We start from the raw sequence: 14384 nt of genomic DNA, 5'->3' as shown, positions 1-14384 counted from the left end.
CAGGCCGCAGCTCCTTGGTAAAGCACACACATTATGTCACAGACCCCACCGCCCCATTGCCAGCCACCAGCTGCTGCAAACAGTTCCGGTTTGGAGCGCATTCCTCTAAGAAACTTGTTATTGCTGCTTGTACTAACATCTGTGTTTCCTTTATTAAAAAAAGAGAGAAAACATTAATCTGGCAAATATTTCTTGTTCTAACTCCGTGCCAAGTGTTGTCCTAGGTGCTTGGAGCACAGGGTGGAGAAGGACAAACTGAACAGAGAAGTCTGTGTCAAGAGCGATGAGAGTTCACGCATGTGGAGAGCGATGGCCTGCTTTTTTCCCTGGGCGGGTCATGTGTGAGGATCCAGCAGATACTGGGGGTGTCTGGAGGGACGGTGTCTCTGGCTGAGGAAACAGCACATCAACAAGTGCAAAGAGCTGGGGGAGAGTTGGGGTGGCGTTGGTTTGTTGGTTATTGTCAAGGGAACCGTTGTGACAGGATTTCTGGGGGCAAGGGGGTGGTGGGCGGTGAGAGTGGGTGGGGAGACGGGGGCGAGATTGTGTTTGGGCCTCGGAGGCCACAGTAAGGCCTTTGGGTTTCACTCTTGATCGTGAAGGGAAGATGGACTGCGTGTGGCTCACCCCATACACGCTTGGGTCAGGAAAGCTCCCTGGGGTCACACTGTGCATGTTCACGTCAGGGAGGCTTTGTGGATCGAATGGGAACATGGGCCTTAAAAAGCCAAGTAGTGCTTTTTATAGGTGGATGTGGTGGCAGGACGGGAGATTTTATCCATCATGTCTTTGGGTACTGGGCTGTGCGCTGAAGGCTGCTGGGGATACAGGCAGACCCAGCCCGGGGACCAGTTTGGGGGCCAGTGCACAGGGTACTCTTCCAGCACTGTGGCATGATCAAGGAACAGGAAGGATTTCTTTTTTTTTCTTCTTCTTCTTCTTCTTTTCTTATTTCTCATTGATGTCGGTAGCTACTCCATCAGGAATGTCACAGAGAGCCCAACAGTTGTCCCTACAAGTAAGGGTTCATTTTCCCCTTCTATACAAGTTCAGCAGCTCAAGGATATCACAGAATTGAGTCAGAGCATGCTGATTTTTTGACCTGCCTAGTGTGGTCACAAGATTGCTGCAGTGTCTGCTATCATTAAGTCCTCCCAGGACCACACTGAAAGCAGGGGCCGACCCAGGACCGAGAGGGTTGTTTGTTTTTGTTTTTGTTTTGTTTTGTTTTGTTTTGTTTTGTTCTGTCCTTCTCCCTTATTTCCCAAGGAAGAAAATCTTTTTTGGAAGCTCCTTGGCCAGCTTGCTCCTTGTCCAGAACTAGGTCATGTGCTGAGTTCATTGGGATTCAGTTTGGCTGTAAATCATAGGAAAATTCAAAAGGAGGTTTAAATGAGCTTGAAGTTTATTTCTGACTCCTGTCTGATGGCAGTTCAAGCTGGTGTGGCACTCCGTGGTGTCAGGGTCTCAGGCTCTTACACACTGTTCGGAAGAAGAGCGTGACCCCAGATCCTCTCAAGGACACTTCTAGAAGTTGCACACACCATTCCCGCTTGGATTTCACTGGCTGGGCGTTAATTTCCTAGTCATGTTGGATGCAGGCAAGGTTCAGAAATGTCTTGAGGGGATCGTGTGCACAGCTGCAACCCAGGGGTTACGAGAGGCAATGTAGCCCATTGCAGGAGCTCTTAACCCAGGGCCTGTCTAGAATTCCAGCAGAGAATTCCCATCTGAATTCAGATGGGAAAAGTAATGCCTTTTTTGTCACTACCCTAGAACTCCGGTTTACCTTTCCTTCTATTACAAACTGTAGTGTTATGATAGCAGAGCTCAAATAGCGTCGGCAAAGCCTGTGGAAGTCATGACTGTTCGTGTCTCATTTCAGCTGTTGCAGATATTTCTAGGGTCGTCTATGCTTTCCTCTCTTTTGGAATTGTGGTTGTTATTAGACCTGCTCAGGGTACCCCCACCCCCAAAGGAAAAACACAGAAATACAAATTGATGGTTCTGGTGAAGAGCCAGGTGGCTGGGTTCCCATCCTGGCTCTGCCACCTTTGAGCTGCGTGAGGTTACTGAACCTCCCTGTGCCTTTGTTTTCTCTATCATGTGGTGGCTAATCCTGTGTTTACCTCCTGGGGTGGTTGTGAGGATCCAGTGAGTTAAGACATGAAAGCGCCTAGGACGGTGCCTGGCACACAGTATGTACCACGGAAATACCTCCCTCGAAGAGAAGGGAAGAGAGACGTCAGTGGATACCTACCCAGCTGCCACATAGCCCTTCTTGATACCGGAACAAAATCAGGTGCTACAGCAGGTGAAGTGGACACAGCTGCCATTATTGTCTTAGCTGGTCCTAGGGTGTTCCCAGGATATGTCACTCGGCACTCACGGTAACCTGAGGATAGGTGATGTTGTAATCCCCAGCTCACAGGTGAGGAAATTGAGGCTCAGAAAGGTGCAGAGTGGCTCAAGATCCCATAGCTAGTAACGCAAAGCTGCTTAGCCTTGAACCCAGGCCGTGTGGCTCCAGAGCACCACCCCGTGCTGCCTTTTTTGAGTGTTCACGGTGCTGTCTATGCTGAAGAAAGTAATCTGATGTTCTCAACGACACCAAAACCAGAATCTCCAGGGACAGCAGGAGGGAAGGGGGCTCTCTCCCATGGCAGAGATGCCCCGATTCTCATGTGTCCACCCCTTAGGCGTCTTTCCTTAACTATAGTGATGTTGAGATTAAGAGTCAGGGTTCCTGGCTTCCAGCCTGGGCTCTGCTACTTTCTGGCAAATGACAGCTTCTCTGTGCATCAGCATCCTTACCCTTAAAAGGATTCCAATAACAATACCTGCCTCAGAACCCATTTCTAGGGATCAAATATGGTAATTCTCCACATCAAGCACTTGAAGGCTACCAAGCGCATAGTAAGTGATCAGTAAACATTAGCAGCTGTTGTTGCTGGCATTATGCGTATGATCATCCCTTGCTACCATCTTCTTGTGCCCAGGACTGCCGTTCACGTGGTGTGGCCCTGGCCCCCCTGTACATTTCCCCATAGCCCAGCCAAGAGAAAAACCCAGAGATCCAACTTGGAGGCAACAAGGTGGAAAGAAACTGGCAACCGAGTCAGTGCTCCCCCTGAAATTTTATTATGGAAGACTTCAAACATACAGAACATTTAAAGGCTAGTACCAGGGCCAGCAGACTACAACTCATGGGCCACATTAAGCCCACGGCCTGCTTTGCAAGTGCAGTTTTATGGGAACACAGCCTGGCCCATTTGTTGGCATATCGTCTGGTTCCGTGACTGCCAGTGCACAGGTGAGTAGTTGGGACGGACACTGTGTGGCCCAAGATGCTCAAAATATTCACTTGCTGGCAATTTACAGAAGAGGTTTATATTTACCCCCCATATTCATTAACTGTTAGTGTTTACCATATTTTGCTTTTATGTTTTTATTGGCCTGTCTCTATATGTGTTTTAATTTTTGGCTAAAAATAACACGGAGGCCTCGTGATACTTAATCTTGAGGTTCATTGCTGCCAGAGAGGTGAGCGTTTGGACCAGATTAAACCCAAAAACCCAGTGACATTGTGTGAGAAGTTGTGAGTGCATTTTTCCGAGAGCTGAGGCTGCCGTAGCATTTCCTCAGAGTCCCACCAGTGTCTGTAATCTCAGAGAGACTTTTGAACCCCTGGACCGGGGGACCGACGTAGGATCGCAGTCACTGGCAGGCAGACCTCTTTGGGAAAAGAACCCGCCCAGGGAGCCCCGTGCCTTCTTGCTCGGCCTCTCCTTCCAGGAAGAGGATGCCCTCTGGGTGCCCGGCAGTGGCTTACTCATTCACAAGGGTGTTTCCTTCTACTCCCACGCGCGTGACCTCCCTTCATTCTGCCACAGCCCCTGTGGAACTGGAGGACCGAGAGGGCTTTCCGTTCCGGGCCTGCGTGCCAGGTCCCTGCTCTCCCAACGCTCGCGTCTGCATGTGTCCGCCTCTCTGAGCCGGTCTCCGCGGGAGGGAAGGGGGTGTCGGATGCTGACCTCCCTGGGGGGTGCTCCGTGTGAGACAGCTCCGGTGTTAGCCAGATGCGTTAGAGTCCTGGGTGCCACAAGTGACCACTCGCTTGGTGGCTTAATGCAACAGAAATGATTCTCACCGTTCTGGATGCCAGAGGTTGAAGTAAGGCCTCAGCGGCGTTGGCTCCTCCCGGAGGCTCTGAAGATTCAGTTCATGCCTCCCTCCTGGCTTTGGGCAGCAGCTGGCAATTCTTGACGCTCCTTAGCTTGTGGACCCATCGCCTCGGTCTCACCCTCCATCTTCACATGATCTTCCCCCATGGTGTCTCCATGTCTCCTTCTCTGTCTCACTGGGACACGGTCATTGGCCGTGTAGAGCAAAGCACTACCACACTCAGCGCTTCTGACACCACGTGTGAGGTTTTCCTCACGCCAGGCAGTTCTCTGTGACACCAGCTGGGTGTCCCACAGTGCATTTCAGTTCTGACACTAACTGGAGTCAGCACAGATCCCGCAGGTTAAGGGCGCGGTACCCCGAGACCCCGGACCTCAGATGCCTGTTGCGAGTAATAGGTCCCCACGTCACCCACAGCTTCTGTCAGACTTGGCTACAAATTGGAGGTTCCCACGACCCTGTCCTTGCATTTGATTATTTGCCAGAACAGCTCACAGAACTCAGGGAAACACTTAGATTTGTCAGCTTATTTGATAAAAGATTTAAAGGATTCAGATGAACAGCCACATGAAGAGCTACCTACAGGGTAAGGTCTGGAAGGGTCCTGAGTACAGGAGCTTCTGTTCCCCTGCATTTGGGATGCACCACCCTCCTGGTACGTGGATGTGTTCACTAACCTGGAAGCTCCCCAAACCCTATACTTTGTGGGTTTTTATGGAAGCTTCATCATGCAGGCATGATTGATCATCGACTCCCATTTCCAGCCCCTTTCCCAGTAATGGGGGGTTCCCGGCTGTGACTGTGGCTTGGTCTTCCTGGTGACCAGTACACATCCAGGAGCCCACCCAGATTTGCTTCATTAGAACAAAAGACATTCCTGTCACTTAGGAAGTTCCAAGGGATTTAGGAGCTCTGTGTCAGGAATCAGGGTCATAAACCAAATATTAGAATGGAAGATGCTCTTAGTGCTTTTACCACTCAGGAAGTTGCAAGGGTTTTAGGAGCTCTGTGCAGGAACCAGGGGCAGGGACCAGTAAACATATTTTCTGTTTCACAGGGCTCCCCCTTGAATTAGATGATCTCATCTTGAGATGCTGACTTCATTACATTTGCAGAGTCCCTGTTTTCACGTTCATGATTACTGGGGTTAGGACGGGAGCATAGCTTTTGGGGGCCGCTATTCAACCTGTTACACTAGTGGTATTATTACAGTTTACTGTAGTTTACAGTTTACTGTTTATGTAGCAGTGTTGTTGTAATATTGTTTGTCCTGTCATCATCACTGCTAGCTGGTGGTCCTGGGTTTCGGTCCCTGCCCCACGCCATGTGAGCTGTGTGACCTGTAGGAGGGACTTTTGCTCCCTGAGCCTGTTTCCCCCTATATAGAACGGGGCTTACCACAACTCTGCCCTCAGGATTGTCGTGTGAGTGCCTGGCCTAGGACCGCAGAGTAAACGTGCTGGAACGTGGCCGCCCCTTTTGGAGCCTGTCAGGTGCTGAGTGCAGGAGGGGCAAAAGCAGAGGAGGAGGATCGGGAGTGTGGGGAAGCAGTGAACGGTTTTAGAGCGCGGTCTAAGCGTGGTTTTAGAGTGTGGGAAGCACCACAGAATGAGTGTTGGCTCCGTAACACTCATTACATGCTTTTTCTGAGGCCGCGGCTACCATTGTAGTTACTGACTCATGCACCTGGTCGGTGTGTGCCAAGTCCCCGTTCCACCTCCTTCCACACATTAGTGAGGCTTCCAGAGGCTGTCTGGATCCAGAGCTGCCCCACACCCCTAAGTTGGGGCTTGCTAAGATTCTCTGACCCTGTTGTTCTTTTCTCTCATTAGCTTCGCCTCAACAGCATCAAGAAACTGTCCACCATCGCACTGGCCCTTGGGGTGGAAAGGACCCGCAGTGAGCTTTTGCCCTTCCTGACAGGTAAGGAGGTGGGGCCCCGGGGCCCAGGCGGAGTGGGGGCTGCCAGGGGGGGTTCCTGCTAGATAGGCCTCATTGGGGATTTAACACATTGTTTTGTGAGCGTCTGTCCTGTGCCAGGCACTCGTGGGGTGGGGGCGGGATTGGGAAAAGGGGTCTGGAGGCGGATGGAGCCAGGTTGGCACTGCTAACAGTCAGCAGCTGGTGACGTTAGGTGAGTTACTTAACCTAACTGTTCCTTATAGTTTTTCTGTACAGAGCAGGGATGAACGTGTGCGTGCCGTAGCGTTGACGTGAACGTTAAGTAACAGTAATAATAAATGCTGCTGCTTCCCTGCCTACCACGTGCCCGGCAGTGCTCGCGACCCCCTCTCGGGAAGATCGGGTTAGTTCACGTCCTCAGACCGGGGGCCCGTGCTCAGTAAGTGCACGTCCCCATCGTTCTCCGAGTTCATCTCACAGCAGCTGTGTAGGTGAGGAAACTGAGGCATGAAGAGGTGAAGTAATGTATTGGCCGGAGATCCTACAGTTAGGAGGTTATTTATCTGATCGTGCTGGATGCAAATCTGGATGCAGTGCCTGAGAGTCCTGACTACCTGGATTCAGACCCAAGCTCTGCCACTTTCTGACTGTGTGACCTTGGGCAAGGTACTTCGCATCTGCCTGCCTCTGATTCTTCATGTGTGAAACGGGCCTGATAGTGTGGCCTGACACAAAGATGAAATAAGAGCCGTGTAAAGTGCTCATACAGTGCTCAGCGCAGGGTAAGAGCTGCTAAGTGTCAGTGCTCAGACCGCCCCACACACTCCTGTCTGAAAATGTGTGCACGGCACTGAGCACAGTGGCGGACGCAGGCTGAGCCCCCAGTTAATAGTAAGTCCTCTGTTTCCATTGTTCTTATTACCGCTTCATGCTTCCTACTGATCCGTCTGCCTGGGAATACCACATGAGGATTTAACACGTGACGCTGAGCAGATGACCCGACCCAGGTGGCTTCCGTGGGCGAACGGTGGGCGAGACTTGAAAGCTCTTGGACGCTGAGACAGGGCCAGGTTGGGGCATGGGGAGTATGGCGTGTGGCACGGCACTGTAATAAAGTGGGTAAAGGAGTTGGCGGGACCTGGGTTTGAATCCAGCTGTGCTGGATATATGATATATGGAGTCTAGATTTTAATTCACGTCTCAGAAACCATTGGAAGATTGAGGCAGGAGAGTGTGGTGATTTGAAGGATCACTCAGGATTCTGGGAGGAGCCTGAGCAGTTTGGGGGCCAGGGCAGGAGCAGAAAAACCATTTAGGAAGCAGTTGCAGTCATCCAGCAAGGAGGGTGAGGTCAGAGTGACCCTGAGGTGGAGGGTTGGCAGGTCTGTGTCAGGCGGGAGGAGGTGGCCCTATGCCTTTGAGGCCAGGAGAGCAGGGAGGCTGGGAAAGCAGTTCTGTGGAGCTGGGGATGGTGAAAATGTGAGGTGCTGGCAGTTCTGCGGATTTGACTTTCAGGAAGGCGAGGAGTCTGGACTGCAGACTGAGTTGAACGTGAGTTAAGGCCGTGGAAATGCACAAGGAGAGGAAATGGGGAGGGTGAGGTTAACTGTGTACAGGTAGGGCTTGGGAAACTGAGGCTGGGAAGGACCCGAGCGCCTGGTGGGCCCGGAGCCACGCTGGCCTGCATTTCCGTAGTCCTGACTCGGGCCAGGCCCTGTGCTGAGCTCTTCGCAGAAAGCGCCTCTTCACTTGGGTCTCACAACAGCTCTGCTGGGGTGTGGGGGTGAGAAGACAGGCTCAGAGGTGAGGTGACTTACCACCACCACCCCCTCGCCCCCCAGCCAGCAGTAGAGCAGAGAACCCAGCACAAGATGAGCATGTGATGACAGAGCGCCGTGAGCAGAGAGGGAGGAGGTGAGGAAGCGACCCGGAGTGGAGCCGACCACTCGTCTCACACCCCGTTGGCCTGAGCATGGTCACTTGGCGTGCCAGCCACGCGGGAACCTCAAGATGTCTGGCTGGGTTGCTGTATGCTTGGCTGAATCTCAGGAAGTCGAAATGCTAGCATAGGTGCCAGGGGTATTAGCTTCTTCTGTCACAGAGGTCAGCAGTTGAGGACAAAAGTCTTTGTTGAACGTGAGGACACAGCAGCTCTGTCTTCACACGGTCATCTGTCCTCTCAGCAAACCTGGGCTGAGCTCCTGCGGTGCTCGTCTCTGGCAGAAACTGGGGTACGGAGAGGAGCCAGTCCTAGACCCTTAACATAAGGACTCTGATCAAGGTGGCTTGAAGTTGGGGGGAGTGTGGAGAAGGGACGTGCCCTGGTCTGGTCAAGAAACCTTCCAAGAAATAGTAGCTGAACTGAGTCTTGTTTTTTTTTTTTTTAATTTTTTTTTTTTTCAACGTTTTTTATTTATTTTTGGGACAGAGAGAGACAGAGCATGAACGGGGGAGGGGCAGAGAGAGAGGGAGACACAGAATCGGAAACAGGCTCCAGGCTCCGAGCCATCAGCCCAGAGCCTGACGCGGGGCTCGAACTCACGGACCGCAAGATCGTGACCTGGCTGAAGTCGGACGCTTAACCGACTGCGCCACCCAGGCGCCCCTGAACTGAGTCTTGAAGGACAGAGAAGAATTTCTCAGGCTCAAGAGAAAGATGAGTTCTTGGCAGAGAGGGCAGTGCTGAGGGTAGAATCTGGACCGAAGCGAGAAGCCCCCATGTCTCGGGTTCTGTGCTCTGGTTGCGTGGTCTTGTTTGCTCCTCACTGACTCGTGGTGAGAGGTGGGCTAGCACCATCTTACAGGGGTAGTAATGGGCTCGTAGAGTGGTGTCACTTCCCCAGGGTCCCTCACCTCGTAAATGACAGAAGCGGGACTTTGGTGCTCTGTCCTCTGACCCAAGCCTGTGCCCCAGTGTCCACACCAGCCCAGGTGGAAAGTGGGGAAACTGAGTGCTGACGGTTTGAGGACGCAGAACGGAGCCTGTTTGTTCCCAGCTTGGGTCACTGAGGCGCTGGGGTCGGACTTGGGGCGGGACTGTAACGGAGTCTGTCTTGGTTCCACAGACACCATCTACGATGAGGATGAGGTCCTCTTGGCCCTGGCGGAACAGCTGGGCACCTTCACCACTCTGGTGGGAGGCCCCGAGTACGTGCACTGCCTGCTGGTGAGTCTGGGAGGCAGGGTGGTCCCCTTGCCCTCCCCTTGGGATCAGACCCGTGGCCCTGGCAGGAGCAGGGTGGGAAGAATACAGCAGGGGCCGGGGGCCACCTTCTAGGAACAGGCAGGCTTTGGACATTCTCTCTAAAGCAGTAAGTCAGTAATGGCATTAAGTCAGCAGTACCCAAAACGCACTTGTTTGCCTTACTGTTAGCTGGACACTTGCCTGAGCAGTGGCAGGCCCCACCCTTGGAGACAATCTGAGTTCTGCCGCTTATTTGCTGTGTGACTTGTAAGAGTTACTTAACCTCTCTGCGTTATACTTTCTTTATCTATCAAATGGGAGTCCTTAAAACCTGTCTTTATAATTGATTTGAGCCCTTGGCATGTGGTAAGTACTATCAGGTGTTCACTGTCAGTGTCAGTATGGTGTCCTGAGGTGATGTCCACCCTTTGGGGTAGGGACAGTTCCCTTTTTGTAGATGAGCCACTGGACACGCCAAGAGGTTAAGCATCTTGGCCAAGGCCTCACGGGTGTTAAGTGGCTGAGCTGGGATTTCAGGAACCTGCGTGAGCACCCCCGTGCTTGGTGGCATCTGGGGACACAGAGGGGGTTTAGATACTAATAGTAACTGCTGTTTGTGAGAAGAGAAGGGAGGACTCTGGTCCTGCGACCCGGGAGGGAGGATCCTTGGGGGGTTCCCAGTCCTTTGGTTCCCACCACCCCTCAGAGCCCTGGGCCACTGCTGCCCCCACTCCACCCCACCCCCAGGAATTCTGTCTGTCATGGTTCGTAAGGACACAGTTGTATACTTGGGCATCTGCCCTTAATGATGTCTTAAGTTTTTTATTAGCCTTTCTTCCTTTTAGTAGTGTATGCAGTAATGGCACTTCTTAAAACTGGGGAGTTTGGGATTTGAGCAGATGCAGTAATTTTTCTTCCAAGGAGAGGTACGTCTGAAGAAATTTGATAATTGTCATTAAATTTTGGTCTGTCAGCTTTCGTCTGTGTGTACGTGTATAATTTACGTGTATGTACACACAGAAAATTGTATGCGAATGAGGTCATTTCATACATTTTGCATGGATTAGGGTCGTTTAACAGGAACATGAGGAGGTCTGGGGACCAGCCTAAAAGGAGTCCCTTGAATTCCACGGAACTTTCTGCAACCCCTGGCAGTTTTTCTGAGGAGACAATGTATAGCTTTCAGCAGCGTCTCTGAGGACTTAGGAGCAGAAAACACGCACCCCATAGCTTCAACAAGGAGCCTAGGGTCCTCAGCTGGCGTGGGCCTCCCCACTGGGGAGCAGGGCTGGAACCCTGAGGTTCTTTCCCTGCCATGTCAGGGTCATCCCATACTTCTTCTGGGGGAGAGTCACATGTCCTCTGGGGCTGCTGTTCTGGTGTTCACATGAGCTGGCAGGCACGTCCTCAGGGCCCTGGGCCGTGGAGCACTCAGAACCCCCAAGCACCAGCAAAGGCCAGTCAGGTCCAAATGCTGGTGCTCCTTGGTGCCTGCAGGTGCCTTCTGCACAGTCACCTGTCACCTCCCCTAGCGACCCTAGGAGATGCACGCTGGTGTTAGCCCCAGTTCACAGATGAGGAAACTGAGGCTCCAGGTCTGGTTAGGTGGATTGCCTGAGCTGAGAAGAGACAGAGTCAGGATTTGAACCTAGGCCCCTGCCTCTTAACCATTGCCACTCCTCTCTGCTACCCTCCAAGGGCTCTCGGTTGCTCCACAGGCTGATTGGAGCTGCACAAGAGGGAAGCTGGGGGAGCTTAGAGCCCAGAGGAGGCACCTAACCTGTTTCAGATGGGGTGGGGGAGCTGTCCAGGAAGTCCTCCTGGAGGAGGTGGCAGTGAGTCTGGATTTTGACAATTAAAGAGCGATGGAAAATGGCTGTTGTGCAGTTTGTTCATTCCACAAACATGAGTACCAACTATGGGTCCTGGGAACCCAGAGGTGTGTCCGAGCCCTTGTTCTCTGCAGAGGTGAAATGGAATTAATTTCACAGGGACCCGTGTAGTTATAGCACGAGGATTGATTCTGTATCATCAACTCTTAACCCTTTTGGATTTATGGGTCCCTTTGAAAATCCGATGAAAACTCTAGACCCTCTCATAAAAGTACAGTGATTTTAGGAGATTCACACCTCTCCTCTCCCCTGCTGTTCTCTGGATTTGAGAGCTCTACCCTCTCTACTTTGTAGAGAGGCCTCGCGGTACAGCTCATCATGGGAAAACATTGTCTGAGTTTCCTAACCACACACCTTCCTGGGCCCCAGGATATTCTTATGGTCTGATATTCTTACGGCCTGTGCTGGGCTAGGCCTCCTGAGTGATCCTGTTGTGGGTGGTCCAGACCTCGCTATGACAACCACTGCCTTCGGCAACCCACTGGGCAGAGACGCTTGCATGACATATGAACCGACTGGCCTTGGTCCCCAGGCCTCTGTTCTAGTGATAGGTTTTTCTCTGAGTGGAACAGGTAAATACTGAACCCGGCAAATACTGATTGAGGACCTCCCATGTGCCAGCCGGGGGGGAGCAAGAAAACCAGGATAAGAGGAACCCAGCCCCTGCAGCAGCCCAGTGATATCACCTTCAGCCACGCTCTGAGCTGGTCCAGAACCAGAAACCCTGCGATAGCATGGCTTTATGACAGAGGCCACAGACTGGTGCCCCCCCAGGCTGGAACAGCATTACATTTTCCTTTTGAATCATTGCTAATCTTCGTAAATGAGATTTTTAAATTTTTGTTTTTATTGTGGTAGAATATATATGAAATTTACAAATTTAGCTGTTTTTAACTGTACAGTTTGTGGCATGGAATATATTCACATTGTGGTGCAGCCATCACCACCATCTGTCCTCTTCCAAAACCGAAATTGTCCCCATTAACCAGCATCTCCCCAAGTCCCCTCTTCCCCTGCCCCTGGGACCCTCCTTTGTACTTTCTGTCTCTATGAATCTGGTGACTCTAGGGTCTGCATATAAAGGAATCCTACAACACATGGCCTTTTCTGACTGCCCTGTTTTGCTAGGCAGAAGGTCTTCAAGATTCATCCGTGGGGTACCATGTGTTGAATGAGATGTTTGACGTATAAACACCTGGCCCTTTCGGCTGCTTTTGGAGAACAATAGATATGCTTTTACCAGCTGTGTTTTCCTGCCAAGCTAGTTGATGAAGCCGCCCTCCCCAGCTCTGCCGCTTTCCCTCCTCCCGCCCATCATCTTTGCTCCTTATTTCATTCTGTTGCCTTCCTGGGCCCTGGAGGCATTTCCATTTATGATGTCTTCCTGACTTTGACATGTGTCCAAGTACACTGGACTTTAAACTGCAGGCCTCCACACCTTTATTTGCACAGACTAGAGTCACTTAAGTCTCCCTTCATCTGCTCAGTAATTGCCAAGTTCCTACCCTATCCAAGGAGCTCTGCTGAGCTCTGGGGACATAAGGATGAGCCAGTCAGACATCCCTAAAGGAGCTTGCCCCCTCCAGGCTTTACGGTCCCCGGGCCCAGGTTCCCCAGTGATGTGAGCTGTTGGGGGCAGTCGTCTAACAGAAACCACAGCCGTGCTTTCTACTTTCCGTCTGTGTAAGCTCAGGAGCCTGGTGGCCCGGTTTGGGTCCTGGCTTGTAGCTAGCACTAGCATGGGTAAGTGATTTAGCTTGTTGGTGCCTCAGTTTCCTCTTCTGTAAAATGAAGACAGTCACGGGACCTACTTCATAGGCTTCAGTGAGTTAGAGCCAGCATTGTCCCCTCCCCCATCCTAAGTTGTGCGATGCAATGGCCCTGTTTAGGACACCCAGCAAATAGACGTTCAGTCAACATCTGTGACTATCCCTGCACTTTGAGAGCTAATGACAACTATGGCCACCTGCTCAGAAAGTGATGGGTATAAATGTGAGGTCCGTGGCTTTCACCGAAGCACCTTCAAGGGCCTTGGAGGAGCTGCGCGAGCGGCATGAGGCGGGGCTTGAGGCTGGGACGGTGGGGAGGGACCCTGCAGTGACCTTGTACTCTCTGCCACAGCCGCCCCTGGAGTCGCTGGCCACGGTGGAGGAGACAGTGGTGCGGGACAAAGCGGTGGAGTCTTTGCGGGCCATCTCACATGAACACTCGCCCTCTGACCTCGAGGCCCACTTCGTGCCGCTGGTGAAGCGGCTGGCGGGTGGTGACTGGTTCACCTCCCGCACCTCAGCATGTGGCCTCTTCTCTGTCTGCTACCCCCGTGTGTCCAGCGCCGTCAAGGCAGAACTTCGACAGTGAGTCCCAGCCTCGCCCTTAGCGTGGACCCCTTCTGTCAACTCAGCCCCCCTCCCCCACCCGCCCCTGAGAGCTGGTGTCCCCAGGCCTGGTCCGGACACAGCCTCATGCTCACTTAGGAAATGGAGAAATGAGAGCTCCTTCCTCCCGTTGGGTGTGTAAGGATTTACAAGAATTACCACGTACAAAGTGCTTAGAATGGAATCTGACTCATAAAAGCACTCCACCCGTGCTGTGTGATGCTGTCTTCGCCTGCCCTAGGTCCAGAGCCCTCATACATATGCTGGCTCAGTTTGGCTGCCTCCTCCACCCTCCTCCCTTAGTCTTGATACCCCAGAGAATTTCTTGTATGTAAGACTCTCCTGGAACAGTTAACAAAAATGCTTCTAATTGGATTAAAATTTCCCATTACTATGTGTTCCTGTCCTTGAGCAAGCTCAGGCCCTGAGCTCTTACATGACAGCATACTGATTTACAGCTAGCCACACGTGCTTCGTGTGTGTGTGTGTGTGTGTGTGTGTGTGTACACGTGTGTACGCTTCCCCCATGCATCTCTAATTGGAGCAGTCGCTCCTGAAAAGTAAAACCTTTGAGGGACCCCTGACCAGCCTCTTAGCTCAACAACTTTATATGGTCATAATGATATAATCACCTTCCATGCACTGGAACTTAACTATGCAGACTGACTGCTCTGCTTTCACCCACATTATCATTTAAACTTATCACCCTGTGTGGTAGGAAGTATCGCCGTCAGCTCCATTTTGTAGGCCTGGGAACACTCGGGAGAGGGGTCCTGACTTGCCCGGGGTCATGCAGGCAAAGCCAGCTGCTGTTTTCACTGTATACTGCTGTGAGATCTAGGGATT

At 51.9% G+C, this 14384-nt stretch overlaps 1 protein-coding gene across 1 annotated transcript in view; it reads left to right on the top strand.

Moving 5' to 3' along the window:
* PPP2R1A (protein phosphatase 2 scaffold subunit Aalpha) overlaps window positions 1–14384 on the top strand; it is a 37518-nt gene that overhangs the window by 8106 nt on the left and 15028 nt on the right. The window contains exons 2-4 of the mRNA XM_060652470.2: window positions 6018–6108; window positions 9153–9253; window positions 13285–13517. Coding sequence (XP_060508453.1) covers window positions 6018–6108; window positions 9153–9253; window positions 13285–13517 — 425 coding nt within the window. The remainder of the gene's footprint in view (window positions 1–6017; window positions 6109–9152; window positions 9254–13284; window positions 13518–14384) is intronic.

This window comes from Panthera onca, chromosome E2 (assembly GCF_046562875.1).
Source record: "Panthera onca isolate mPanOnc1 chromosome E2, mPanOnc1 haplotype 2, whole genome shotgun sequence".
Classification (NCBI taxonomy): Eukaryota; Metazoa; Chordata; class Mammalia; order Carnivora; family Felidae; genus Panthera; species Panthera onca.
Note: the sequence above shows the minus strand (reverse complement) of the source record. Positions and strands in the feature narration are given on the sequence as shown.